The sequence below is a fragment of the Anabas testudineus genome, chromosome 13 (genome assembly GCF_900324465.2).
Source record: "Anabas testudineus chromosome 13, fAnaTes1.2, whole genome shotgun sequence".
Classification (NCBI taxonomy): Eukaryota; Metazoa; Chordata; class Actinopteri; order Anabantiformes; family Anabantidae; genus Anabas; species Anabas testudineus.
The window spans coordinates 14,788,579-14,802,994 of record NC_046622.1 but is presented as its reverse complement, the minus strand read 5'-3'; the positions used below and the strand labels follow the sequence as shown (position 1 = coordinate 14,802,994).

Genomic DNA, 14,416 nt, shown 5'->3' with positions numbered 1-14,416 from the left:
CAAAACCTGTCCAGTATGGGCATTCATTGCAATGCAAAACAGAGTTCAAATGCTTCAGCATCACTTAAGACCCTACTTTCAATTACAATGTCACGAGCACTTAGGGCTGACGAGCCTTTAGAAAAGGGGAGTGGGACCTGCGGTGAAGTTCCAGACAGCCTTGAAAGAGTCCAATAAGGACTGCAAACAACAATGTACACACTCTGAAACTCACAGAAAACCCCACTGGTTAGTTTTTTGCCAATAATATTATATGGGCTGGTATGAATGTAGGTGCTGAATACTGGGGAGAGCTCTCTGCTTTGAGATAGATGAGGAGAGGAGAGGATGGAGGAAAAGAGGCAGTAGAAGGTAAATGCTGAAGCACAGGAGAGGAGAAGGGAGAGAGGGGACATGCGTAAAAGGGGGAAGAGAGGAGGTTCGCCCCTGTGTTGTTTCTCCTGGACCCCGCCCTCCCGTTCAGGGGTTGGTCAGGGAAACCCAACTCCGGCGCCTGGATTGGTCGGCTCTGCTCTGGACGGGCAAAAGAGTCTCGACTCACGGACACAATAAAGTTTAGTGCTGGACGCTTGGAGGCAGTGGGCGCAAAAACAGAGCAGTGGATCCGTGGCTGCGCTGCGCTTCACAACAGGAGTTGTTACCGGGAAACGACGCAGCAAGGACCGAGGGATTAATCCACATCATTGTTTTTTTTATTCTGCAAAGGTACACGTTATTGTAACTGAAAGCGTGCTCTTTAAACGAGGCACACGCCTGTCAGTGATCCACTGTGGATTTCTGGATATTTTGAATGGATACAGCCTCCTGAACGCACGGACCACACGCGTCCCTCCCCTGCTGGACTACAAACACGCGCTGCAGTTTAACCCCCACGCACTGTTGTTTAAGGACAAACTGGACTGTGCCAATATTTGCACAGGTCAGTCGCGGTGACCATGCCCGGGATGATGGTGTCACTAACCGGGGCAGTCCTGCTCCTGCTGGTCGGACCGCTGTGCGCGGTGCGGGCGTTCGGCGACGAGCTGGAGGAGATGACCTGCGACCCGATCCGGATCAGCATGTGCCAGGGTCTCGGATACAACGTCACCAAGATGCCCAATCTGGTCGGCAACGTGCTGCAGTCGGACGCCGAGCTGCAGCTCACCACGTTCACGCCGCTCATACAGTACGGCTGCTCCAGCCAACTCAAGGTACCGACACGAAACACAGTCAGCGCGCACTGGTAACACAATAGAAAGGAGCCGGCGAGAGTAGACAGTGTTATTAAAAGCTCAGAGGGAAGCTGGTGCACGCATGGACAAATTTAGGAAGAGTGATCCTGGTCTCAGAAAGGCATGGATGAGTCTAGATACTCTGCTATATTTGTTTGTGCGTGTGTGCGCGCAGAGGGGGCCAGACTGTGGCCCCCCACAGCACATGACAGGGACCTATCAGCAGCAGATGACTATGCTCAGACTGATATTGCCATTTTCTTCGTTGGGAGAATTAAGTGGAGGGCTCCATGCCTTGCCTCCTTCCTGCTGTGTCAGGCTGTCATGCTAATTTCAATGAAAATGCCCCCTCTGTCTGTTGACATTCTGAGTTCATGCCACACACAGCAACAGCTGAGTCTTCGCTGCTCTGCACTGTACTGTCTTTTGGTCAACAATGGTGGCCTCAGTGTCCTAAGACAAATGCTGCTTGTTTGCCTGATGCACCATGTAAGAAGAAAATAGATTGATCGCATAACTTATCACTGAGATTTCACTTTAGACTATAATTGGAAGGACACAACAGAGAACACACTTCTGATCATATCAGACACGCTTTGATAAAAGGGGGGTTCAGTTGTCATCATTTGTATCTAGACATCTGCATATACATAGAAAGGAAACACTTTCCCAGAGGACTAAGGAAGTTGTGCTTTCGAGTACACTGTCCTGACTAGAGCGCCGTGTGATTTCTTCAGGGAATTATGAGTGCATCCAGGTGGTTAATGTGTTCTTTGTGGATATTTGTGTACGTGTGTGAAACACAGACAGGACAAGGAGCAACTGCGTTGTAAAGCCCAACTCTCCTCCTCCAGCTGAAAAACTGTCCCGTAAGATCAGCTGACCCCTACACACACATGTGCAAACACAATCTAAATAGGGAGGCAAGGGGAAAGGGAAACCAAATCCCCGAACATTTATTCTAATGGGAGGCTTCCTGACTAGTAATCGGAGCAGCTTTTTGCAGCAAAGTGACAGGACTCATGTTACCAACGGTACGGGGAAAACACCCAAATATGTTACAGTATTATCACCAATGTTTTAAATACCAGAAATTGCTCCTTATTACGTATCAATACTATTTAATATCTTCTGCTTTTATATGTTTTGTGGCTGCAGCCCATGTGTGGACGTGTAAAACACAACTATACACTCGTCACAGGGAAACTTAGTGATTTGATTTACTGCAATAATGACAAAAACACAATTTAAGTATAATGAAAATGGTTTATTTTGGAAACATGTTCTGTGTTTGTAGTAAGAAACTTAATACTGTCTCCAGATTTGTTAGTTGGCTTCATTTTGAAGACATAAACTAAAGACACTGATCAGAAAACAGTGTAATAAAACAAAGTTACACTCTGATTTTCATGTTGCATAGCTCACTATATTTAACAGTATGCAGTTATTGTGCAGCAGTAGCTCAACAACTCTATATCTGTAATTCTTATACCATGCATTTATCATGGTTGTCATTTTTATAGCCCAAGTTGATTGGAGAGCAGATTGTTATGTTTACTTAGCAAATCAATTCTCACAGCAACTTGTGGTATAAAGTTCCCCCTGTGTATTTATTTCCCAACCTTGACACCCTTCTTGGATTCATGTTTCATTTGGGCTCCATTCAAGGGCTGATTTCAAGCTGGGATTTCTCTATCACCAGATCAAGGCTGCAGGCCCCAAACATTTAGTTTTTTTTTTTTTTTATTACGTAGCCACTAAATATTTTGTAAAAAGGAAAACTGCACTGCTTTAGAAATTCAAAGCCAGCTCTGACTCTCTCCAGGTTCCTGAAGTATGTGTTGTTGTTTTTTTTCACCTGAAAGTAGCGTTAAATGTGCTTCTGTGTATTCTCATATCACGAACCTGGAATAGTTTTACGCTCTGGCCTCAAACAGATTTCACCGTAATGGCATGAAATCAGTTAAAATTGCAACCTTCTGTAACCCCTGGTACTCAAATGGTCAAGCGTGATTCCAGACTGTTCGCCATCTTTATAACACTGACTTTCATATCTATTTCGAAACCATTGCCACAGAAAACCGAGCCTTGGATTAAGAGGGATTATGCAGCATTAAATGGCACATGCCCTCTGTGTTAAGTCCACAGATTGTTTTTAAAGACACAGTGATGTATGTGTAACCTTGGAGCAGGTTTGTGTTGGCCCTGGTGCATTGATTCAAGTTGTGGAGTTTCTTTTTATATATGTGAAAATAGAGACCCATAAACTAGAAGAGGTGATGCAATTTATTGAAAGTAAAGGCAGGGAAAGCCAGAGGGTAGTGAGTCACAGATGTAGGAAGACAGAGGATCCACGTGTGGGAGTACAAGGTGTAGCATTTACCAGCTGTAATCCTGTTGTAATATATAGAATGATTGGCCCACAGGGCAAAAAGTAATGAAGCTATGACATGATTTACTGTCTGCTTCCCAGTTTCATTTCACTTGACTGAAATACAGTTTACAAAGCCGTACACATGATATTAAATCACCTAACTTACAGAAATTGTGATAAATTTACTATGTATCAGCCGATCATTTCATGATGACTTCTAATCCATTGTGTCAAATCTTCTCCAGTTCTTCCTGTGCTCGGTCTATGTGCCGATGTGCACGGACAAGGTTCCCATCCCAATTGGTCCATGTGGTAGCATGTGTCTCTCTGTGAAGCGGAAATGCCTCCCAGTGCTCCACGAGTTTGGCTTCATATGGCCTGAGGTGAGTCATGCCAAATATAACTTTGGTGTCGTGTGGAAAATTGGATAAAAGAAACCAAAATACATGCAGAAAACCAAAAAAAAGGGATGTAAATTGGTTCATGATGTTATTGCCTAAAAAATCCACAAAAATGCCATTTACCATTATGTCTCCTCTGCAGGTGCTCAACTGCAGCCTCTTTCCACCTCAAAACGACCACAACCACATGTGTATGGAGGGTCCCGCAGACGAGGACCCACCCTACCAGCCTGTCCGCCATCCTCCGCACCAGGAGGAGTGTCAGGCCCTGGGGTCTGCTCCTGATCAGTATACCTGGCTGAAGCAAACCGAAAGCTGTACTCTCCAGTGCGGCTATGACAGCGGGCTCTATCGACGAGGGGCCAAAGTCTTCACAGATGCGTGGATGGCGGTGTGGGCTGTGTTGTGCTTCCTGTCGACCACTCTGACGGTCCTGACCTTTCTGCTGGACTCACAGCGTTTCTCCTACCCTGAGCGGCCCATCATCTTCCTGTCCATGTGCTGCAACTTATACAGTGTTGCCTACCTTGTAAGTCAGCATTCAAAGAAGCGCACAGAAAATAAAAAAAAAGTGCAAGAAAATGCAAGAAATAAAATAAGAAGAAAAATGCATGTACTTTTTTTTGATAAAAAAAAAATCCCCATGCTCTTATTTTCTAGGTGCGGTTGACTTTAGGGAGGGAACGAGTTTCCTGTGACCTGGATGCCACAGCTGTACCAATTCTAGTACAAGAAGGATTAAAGAGCACTGGCTGTGCTATAGTTTTCCTGCTCCTCTACTTCTTTGGCATGGCCTCCTCACTCTGGTTAGTACAGTATAAACAAACACACTTTATCATATCAATCCTTCATCTCTTTGTCCCGGTATGACCATTGTCATCAGGTGTTGTGAATGGATTTTTGTGGAACAATTGGAACACAAGACTTGCATCCTGTTTTCTTTAAAGTCTAACTATCCTGTCTCACAGCGTCTGTGCTAGATGGATTAATTTCCCGCACACAAAAGCAGGCTTTGTAAAAAAAAATGCCACTTTTTGAGTGCACTACAGTTGCAGTGGAAACATATTGCTGCCGCAGCTCTTTTTCTTCCTTTTCACTTTGCCCTCGTTTCCCTGTTTGTCTTCACTCGTCCTTTTGGAAACGCAAGACGCTGAAAAGCCCAGGGACTTTACTCTCTTCTAAAAAATGATCACAACATGTAACATACAGCTATGCAGTAACGTCTGATATCATTTCAAACAGACTGCATGTTGCTTTTCTAAGATATTTGATTCTTAAATGCTATTAAAGTGAGAAAAACAATATGATAATTGTACACATGAGCAGTGTTGGCTCCTTGTCTTACCCTTTCTGGTACTCTGTCTTCCAGGTGGGTGATCCTGACCCTCACCTGGTTCTTGGCTGCTGGACTGAAGTGGGGCCATGAGGCTATTGAAATGCACAGCTCCTACTTTCACATAGCGGCTTGGGCCATCCCAGCAGTTAAAACCATTGTTATCCTCATAATGAGACTGGTGGACGCAGACGACCTCACTGGACTCTGTTATGTTGGCAACCAACAGCAGGAGGCGCTCACAGGCTTTGTAGTGGCTCCACTGGCCACATACCTTCTCATAGGTAATCACAACACGACAATTCAACAAATCTATGGCATCCTTCTACCTATACCCTCTACCAATCTGACTATTGTTTCCTTTCTGTACCTCAGGAACCCTGTTCATCTGTGCTGGACTGGTTGCTCTTTTCAAGATCCGCTCCAATCTGCAGAAAGACGGTGCAAAAACAGATAAACTGGAGCGTTTAATGGTGAAGATCGGGGTGTTTTCTGTTCTCTACACTGTCCCGGCCTCCACTGTCATCGGCTGTTACCTCTACCAGCTGTCTCACTGGGGGGAGTTCAAGGCCAGCACAAGGGACTCATATGTGGCATCAGAGATGCTTCGAATCTTCATGTCACTGCTGGTAGGCATCACGTCAGGCATGTGGATCTGGTCAGCAAAAACCCTCCACACCTGGCAGCGGTGCTCTGCCCGCCTGCTAAGGGATAGTAGGGCGGGCCGAGGAGGCAAGAGGGCACCCGGTGAGGGCTGGATCAAACCGGGGAAAGGCAACGAGACAGTGGTGTGATAGAAAGAAAGAGAGAACAGACAGGAATGGACTTCTACCTGCTTCTCTCTCACATACAGAAACTCACTCTACCAAATGAAGGATGAGATGACAGAGAAGAGATGAGAGGGAGATGAGCAGTGTCACACAGGAACATAACGGGAGTCAAGGAAACCACTGGATGCAACGGCATCAGAAAAGCTCACAGAGAGTCCAAGAGCATGCCTCACCCGATCTAACTAGTTCTGTGCTTCCAATAGGGGTTAAGAAGGAGGAAGGAGGAGGACTGAGTCATACATAAGCAGCAACAGTAGCCTCTCTACCTCTGTTAGACTTCCGGGTGCCCAGAGAGTCAGAGAAAGAAGAAAATGAAGAAGGAGAGATGGAAACGGCAGAATAGAAGCGTCAATATGCAGACTAGGCACACCACTAAGCTGTGTAGCACCACGTCTACCTCTCTGTCTCTCTTTTCTCCAGAGCCCTTAGCAGATAGAGACTGAACCTGCTGGATAGAGAAAAACCCTTATGCCAGTGTGTGTTGTTAGGGTGTTTTAAAATTTTACACTGGAGGGTCCTGGTGCAGATATTTTAAGGAAGTTTCCCCCAATTTTCAAATTTGGAAATGAAAAGACAATGAATTCCCAGACCAACTATGGCCTTAGATTAACAGTGAGTTTACATGTTGAGCATTATTCAGCATTTTTTTAAATTGACTCTACCTTTTATACAAGTTGCTCAGAATGTTTGGGGAAACCATCTCTAAGCTATAATAATGCACTATAATTGTATACAACGTGTGAAGTGTCTGCTTGTCACAAGTGTGCTGTGACAACAGCAGTGGGACTAATAACAAATCATTACACAGTAAAATAATATGCACCGAGCCGTTAACTAGCAGAGTTTGGGTCAGTTTTCATCGTGAACACTGCAGAAAAATAATGTATAATGCGTTTATTGTTCAGATGTGTTGAATTCAGCCTGTGGTAGCTGTGCAGCTGCACCGCAGTGAATCCTGGGAGGACCCCAGCTGTGCCTTTTTATTGACCCTATAAATGTGGAAGCTGTAAGATATCTGGGAAATGTAAGGCCTCTCCTAAGCTAACTTCCAATACTTTGTGCAGTCTTCTTGTAAATACTGTGTACTTAATATCAATGAAGATTCTCAGTCATGCAGGTGAAAGTTGTCTGGAAGTTAGAAGAGTCGTGGCAACTGGACGTCCTCCTTGTTTGGACGACCGAACAAGTGGATTCATCATGGATCGAACAAGAGGGAAGTCCAGTTGCCGTGACTTAACTTCCCTTTTTTTCCAAACATCAAACCTGCAGCAAATTAACGGAGGTCATCAGACAATCAATATAATAACAAAACCCACGCCGAGCTTCAGGTGACGCGTGCACGTGTGTGCAAGTGTACACGGACACGATACAGCTCGCGTGAACCTCACTACTCAAGCTCAAGTGAAGTACAACAATGTTATGATTACTATCAGAAAGGAAATACCATTAATATGAGAGAATGTGTTCTTTTTGGCTGTCTGTGCTTTTCGTTGCAGCCCGTGTGCATGTAATGTTTTATCACAAGCTCAATAAGGCAGTTCTGTCTACCTGTCTGTCTGTATGTCTGATGCCGTCACTGGCCGACTGCCATTTCCCAGACAATCAAGTCATCCCTGAAAAAGATAATTGTACACTGCATTTGAGAATTTGATAAATGTTAGAGACGAGCTTGCCGCTCATTGTCTCCACCTTGCATTTTGAACATAGGCATCTTCCATAAACTTGCAGTTCCTTTGAAATTCAGCAGCTTCTCCTGTGTATTTGCCTGACAATCTATCTAGCAAAGCTCTTGCGTTTCAGTGAGTCTTTGAATGTATAACATGTGGGGTGTGTAACATTACACCTTCTACATTGGAGTAAAGACTTAGTTCTGCACATTTTAAACGAATACGGGCTTGAAGAATTTGGAGATTTGCCCTTCTGGTGTGTAATTTGAAACCAGATAGTGCTCACACAACCTGTCGCAAGTATGTTTTAGTTAAATATTTAGAATGAGACAGAAAATGATTTTTGCCAAAATAAGTTAAATGTAAACTGACCCTTATTAGGTTTAAATATACTTTTGGTGGTTTTAGTGAAACCTAGAATCTTGAAAAACCAGTGTTTCTCAAACCTGCATACCTTGGCACACTTAAAATTGCCAGAGTCAGAGATACATTACATGGGTTACGGTAAATTAAATTAACCTCTGAACACCTCCCCTCTGAGCTAATGTATCGCCGACTGCCTTAAAGTTTTGGTCGTCTACTTTCATATGACCACACTGAGCTTCAGGTGACATTTCCAAACAATCACTGAATAGTTTTCAGATACAGTGTGTGTGAGTGTGTGTGCGTGTGTGTGTGAGAGTGCAAGTGCGTGCGTGTGTGTGTGTGTGTGTGTGTGTCACGGCCTGATAAACATTGAGAACCACTGGTAACACAGATTTGTAAATGCTTTTGAGAAGCCCACATATGAATCAATGTTAGGGTCGATTCTCTAACACTGATTATAGCCTTAAAGGTTTAGACTGTTCCTTTGTGTAAAAACATTCATTGTCTTGATGATATCATCAGTGTATTATAAAGAAATTGCTAATTTATCCTTGTAAAAAAGTGACAAAAATTGTACAATTTGTTTGTTATTTAAAAAAACACTTTTGTATCAGAAGATTAATAAAATTTTTTCGGTTTATAAACTTTTGATGGACTCGTCTGTGTGTGTGTGTGTATCCGTGCAATGTCTCTGATACTGAAACAAGTATAATCTAATCTAAATTAAAAAAAAAAAAAAGTATTATCCATGTAAAATAAATAATTGATAATGAAAATATAGCAATACAGGATAAGTATATAATGGGTTCTGTATCCATGTACTAATTAGCATCCAAAGCCTCATTATGTGGCGTCTGAGTGAGTGGTCTTTATTTGATGGGTTGGACAATGCTGCCATCTCTTGTTGGATGAAACAAATGAAGTTTTGATACTTTTTTAGAAACTGAGGCTTTTAAACAACAGTTTGAAACCTCATAATCATTTTAAGCCTACGCTTTTATGCAGCAGTGATTCTGTTTTGATGCATTTTGTGTTTCTTCCTGTGACTTTTGGTTTAGATACAAACTGCTTCGTAACCACTTAATTTCTTTTGAATCCGCAGTGGAAACACGGTGATTACACTGTGTAAACATTACTGTACCATCCATCACATCTCATCAGCTATGAGCTCACAACCTTGCCACTAAACACACACATACTCACGCACACACACACACACACACACACACACGCCTCCTCTCAATTCAAAATTTGTTGTAATTTGGTTTTACAATTACACTTAGTGCACTTAAAATTGCATCTAGAGAAAGTGATTAGCGCTGGGCATGCTTTTGTGTCTGTGTGTGTGTGTGTGCACACCCACGCATGTGTGTGTGTGTGTGTGTGTGTGTGTGCGCCGGTAACAGAGCGAGACTGAAAGAGAGTCCAAACATCTCTCTTCAGTCTTCAGCTCAGATTGCTTTCCTGTAATTTACTGAGTGAATTGAATGTTTGTTTAAGAACTCACTCAAAAGCCTGAGGTAAAGGGAAAGTGACAGCATCTACTCTATTGTTTCCAGATGTTGCTGCAGTGCCCAATGCATGTGCAAAAACACACACACACAGCCATTGCACACACATCAAGCATGATCACAAACTACCATGTACATTCACATACAGAAAAAAGGAGCAGTTAAGTTCATTAAAAATGAATAAAACTCATACTGTAAATAGAGGTTTGTGTATTTTAGTGTGTGTTCAAGCACACAACACAGTGTAGTTGTGATTCTCAGTCTGTTACAACCTCCCAGTACACACTTTTCACCGAATACCACAGGTCATTTTGTCTCCAGGCTTCTCCTTCCAGTCAGTGGTTTCTCTGGTTCTGCAGCGATTTGGAAATACACTAACTTGTCACACACACAAATCTTTAACAGCTAAACACTCATTTTCCGGCCATAAAAAGAACGGAAAATTACATTTCTAACTTTAATTCATACTCACAAATGACAGCTTTTACAGTCTAACCTCTGGATATCCACTCTTATGGTGACATGTGGACACAATCAGTTACTGTAAAAACACACACACACTTAGGAGCACACACTCCGTTCCACTGTATTAGCGCACAGCGTGTTAGTATTTTTCTTTTTTACACATCTGTAATGTGAAAAGTGCCCTATTAAAATTCCTTAGACTAATATTCCTGGGAACGTATTTTCAGAGTTGGGCTCCCTTGGGTGAAATTGTGTTTATACTGTATGTGTGTCCTTGCACACGTAGTTATGTGTAAGGGGGTATGAAGAGACTGAGACTGGAATAAAAAGTACGTGACAGGGAGAGTGGCTAAAAAAAGGTCATGGAAACTCACAAAAATGGAAAGAAGATGTTAAAGAACATCAAATAAAGTGACAAAAGGGAGAAGTGAAAGTAAAGTGAGAGGGACCGAGTGAGAGGAAGAGCGAAAAAGGAAATTTGTCATCATCCAACAACAGAATGTTGCATCTGTTCCCTCTCAGCAACGCTGAAACCGTTTGCCCATTGTGCTGAAGCTGTATGAATAGTTTTGAGTAATGGCCACCACTGGGGATTTGGGGTGACGTAGCTGTCTTGGCTTGAAAATTCGGTCCAAGAAGGATTTGTAAATCCTCGTTCTCTGGCCAAACAAGCTAATGAGTGGAGACTGAAATCCAAAAGCCTGGCCAAGACAGAGATTGCAAGATTATTCACCATCAAGCCGATAGACAGGGATCTATATACTGAACACAGCAGAGGGAGAGATGGATTAGGTGGATTTTATGACAGCCACACATGTACTGTAAATTTTAAGTCAGATTAGATCCTTGATATAATGTCAAAGAGCCTTCTTGCTTAAAACTTAGTCCAGTACAATGATTGTTATGTCTTGGTGAGATGGTATTGGAGTTGCACTCAACATCAAAGTAATATTGAAATTGTTTGTATTGTATTATATTTATGCCAATCAAGCAGTTTTGTGGCTTTACAAAGAAAGGCCTTTCTCCATGCTTCCACTGTTTGCTGCTCTGTGGTGTCTAACAAACAAGCAAGTCTGCATGCTGAGTTTTGCTTCAGTGGATCCACATATTCCTCAGAGTCATAATATCTCATAACATTTCAGGCCCTGAATCAACTAACACAACTCAAACTGAACCTCAAAAAGCCAAAAGTTTACCGTGATGAAGAGTTTGATGTGAATGTGTGAACTGTGTTACTGCTGCACTGCAGCGGGTCGCTTTGTCACCACTAGATGTCACTCTTTGTCCAAACCACAGTCTGTCGTGTCACCATCTGTGGCTGTTTCTTCACTGGAACTGTTTCTTTTGTCTCCCAGTTAATGGTTGACTGATTGGGTTCCCATTCATCCTAGTTTAGGCTTTTGAAACATTAAAGTGACCGCGGACACCTGTGACATCATCGTCTGCTTTGGTTGTACTGATTGAACAGAAGACAAACCAAATCTGATTCTATCTGAAGCTGAAGTGTGTGTGTGTGTGTGTGTGTGTGTGTGTGTGTGTGTGTGTCTGTATTATAAATGCACTGCTTAAAACGAATGAGTTACGCTTCTTGGTATGTTTTACCATCTCAGGCTGCACCTCAATAACCAATGGATCCACAACACAGACATACTCACTGCTATGTCGTATTGAAATTTACTAAGACATCAATTGGACTCTGAGTAGTTGTGATCAATATTATTTCCATTCCATAAATTAAATGATTGATTGAAATCTTTGATCCGATAAATTGATCATAATCAGTTCTAGATATGATACCGGTGTAAGCTGCTCTGTGTCTGAAGGTAGAGCAGAAACAACAGAGGGGCTATTCTGTTAGCAGTATAGAAAATGTGTTACAGTCAATGTGCTACCATGTGGGAGAATGGCTGAGTAATTCCATGTAATATCAGCAGGACAGTTGTCATCTCTAGAAATATCAACCAGTCAATACACACACACACAAGGAGGACTGGCTATAGATACAGCAAGCAGCAGTGCAGCAGTGTCTCTGAATAAAAAGGAGTCCAAAAGAAAACAGGAGTTGGGGAAAGTGTAGTGTAGCCGTAACAGAAAAGGACAAACAATGAAGACAAAGGAGGGAAAAGAGAAAGAAAATGAGAGTGCTGGTGTTGGGTGCTTATGGAGAAAAGCCAGAGGAGAAGATGGAGGGAAAAGTCTAGCAAGCAGAACATAATAAATGATCCTATTGTTTCTTCCTCAATCTGCCAAATCAAGCCAAATGACTGGAAACGACTCATACAAACACAATCTATCTGTAAAAGCCCGTCTCAGTTTGTTTCCGATGAGTTTTTTTTTTTTGTGGTTTTGTCTGCGCCACAGGGTGTAGAGCTGGAAGCCGTAGCAAGACCGCACTCCAGTAGTTTCTCTGTGTCATGATTTCTCTATGTTCTTCTGGTTTGTGCGTGGCACAGTTCAGTGTCTGCTGTCGTCACTAAATGTACATTTGTTGTTAAATTACAGGAGTCAATCGGACAACCATATATTATCATATATATGTCATATATATGATAATATATGGGGAAAATGAAAATGTTGATCTGCCAATGGCTCTTGAGTTTGGGGCGGTCATAGTGAGCGCCATTAATGTTCAAAATCTCTAGACATATGTTGTTACCTTGGTTAATAACACAAATCCAGTAGCCTGCACTTGTACATTCATTATCACTTAGAGGTCCAGGTTTTCACTGATTAAGTGGTGAAGCAACAAACTTTCATTTTCAAATTCAAACTAGACACAAACATTCTGCAAAAGATTTGACCAGTAAACAGTAGTAAACTTATTTAAATGCATGTTTGTACCTTTATTATTTAGTCCTGTTTGTGCGGTTTTGTGTCGTTGCCAGGTTATTTGACATCTCATGTTTGACAATGTATGCAGCTGTGTGTGTGTGTGTGTGTGTGTGTTTTAGTTTACTCAAAGGTCAGTGACTTTGTACTGTCAGTTTTAAACTTTACTGGATGCATGAATGGGAAAGAGACAATTAGCTAAAGCCTATGATCCAGGATTCACTGTGCCCTGCTTATTAGAACTGTTGTGACACACTACAGCTGCCTCCTTGTCACAGCGATATGAAAATTCAGTGGCGTGCTCACTCTTCACAAACAGATAAACACACAGCAACAAACCAGGCAGATTACAGGGAGAAGAGAGAGAGCGAGCAGGGGAGGAGGAAAGGCCTGGAGGGTAAATGATACTATCTGTTTTTTCTTTAATGTTTCATCAGCCACATGATGAACACATGACCTGCATCCATGTGTTTGTGCTCTGTGAAAATATACAAGTCCCAGAATTCAGACTCCACAGAATCAATCACATATTTTTGATAATATTCCATCAAATAGCTACGAGGAATTTCATCTGGTGCTCAAGTGACACCAACGTGACTTGATTCCTTTGTAGGCATGAGCAGGTATTGGCTTGGATTATGACGTTTGCTTATTGGATCATTCCAATGCCAACTCCTGCATGTGATCATAACAGACTCTTTTTAATATAATTTGCTCTACTCTCAAACCACGTTTGTCTAGTAAGGAACATCATTTACACACACACATTCTCTGCAGTTTCACTTTGAATAAGAGACTTGCAGTTTGCAGAAATGCAGCTGTCTGTGTGCCCAAAATAAAGATTAGTGAAGAATGGCTATTAAATGAAATCTTCCCATTCTGCACTGAATTTAGCCCATTGTCAACCCAGAGTGAAATATAGGTTTAAGATTGGGGACATTTGTTAGGCTTATTTTTAACCTGTGGCACAAATCCAACAGGCCATTTTTGATAAGTATGTCACAAAAACTGCCCCAGGAAATGCAGTAAAAGTACGATTGACAGGTTTTACACTGCTGTTGCTTTTACACAGTCTGTTACTACATTATATTAAAATCTTTTATGGTATTATTTAGTTTTAAATCTAATAACAATATACTTATATAGTTGATTATACACACATTTATTTGCTTCAAATGTACAAATAATTTCTTCACCATCCTACAATACAGCAAAGATAATACTCAGTAACTTGGAAGTTATCTCTACTGTTTCTACAACATCCTATTCTATCTAGACACATGATACTAATGTTAAGCACTTTGAGTCTAATTAACCATCAATTAACAACTGCTTCTTTCACATGAACGCACATCGGAAACCACAGCGCAATCAGAACCAGTCGTAATAAGCACTTAGATAGTAACATTTAGCATCGCGTCACAGACCC

At 42.1% G+C, this 14,416-nt stretch overlaps 1 protein-coding gene across 1 annotated transcript; it reads left to right on the top strand.

The window, feature by feature from the left end:
• Positions 1-570: 570 nt before the first annotated feature.
• Positions 571-8,809, top strand: fzd4 (frizzled class receptor 4). Its single transcript, XM_026378521.1, has 6 exons — positions 571-1,190; positions 3,831-3,968; positions 4,129-4,515; positions 4,647-4,792; positions 5,356-5,603; positions 5,695-8,809. Exons 1-6 carry the CDS (start codon positions 936-938, stop codon positions 6,111-6,113), a joined length of 1,593 nt encoding a protein of 530 aa, XP_026234306.1. The 5' UTR covers positions 571-935; the 3' UTR covers positions 6,114-8,809.
• The last annotated feature ends 5,607 nt before the right edge of the window (positions 8,810-14,416 follow it).

Bases quoted from the DNA above. Each gene is read 5' to 3' on its own strand.
- fzd4 (XM_026378521.1), top strand. From the start codon at position 936: ATGCCCGGGATGATGGTGTCACTAACCGGGGCAGTCCTGCTCCTGCTG. The intron at 1,191-3,830 runs GTACCGACACGA...AATCTTCTCCAG, and splicing joins GCTGCTCCAGCCAACTCAAG to TTCTTCCTGTGCTCGGTCTA. The intron at 3,969-4,128 runs GTGAGTCATGCC...TCTCCTCTGCAG, and splicing joins TTGGCTTCATATGGCCTGAG to GTGCTCAACTGCAGCCTCTT.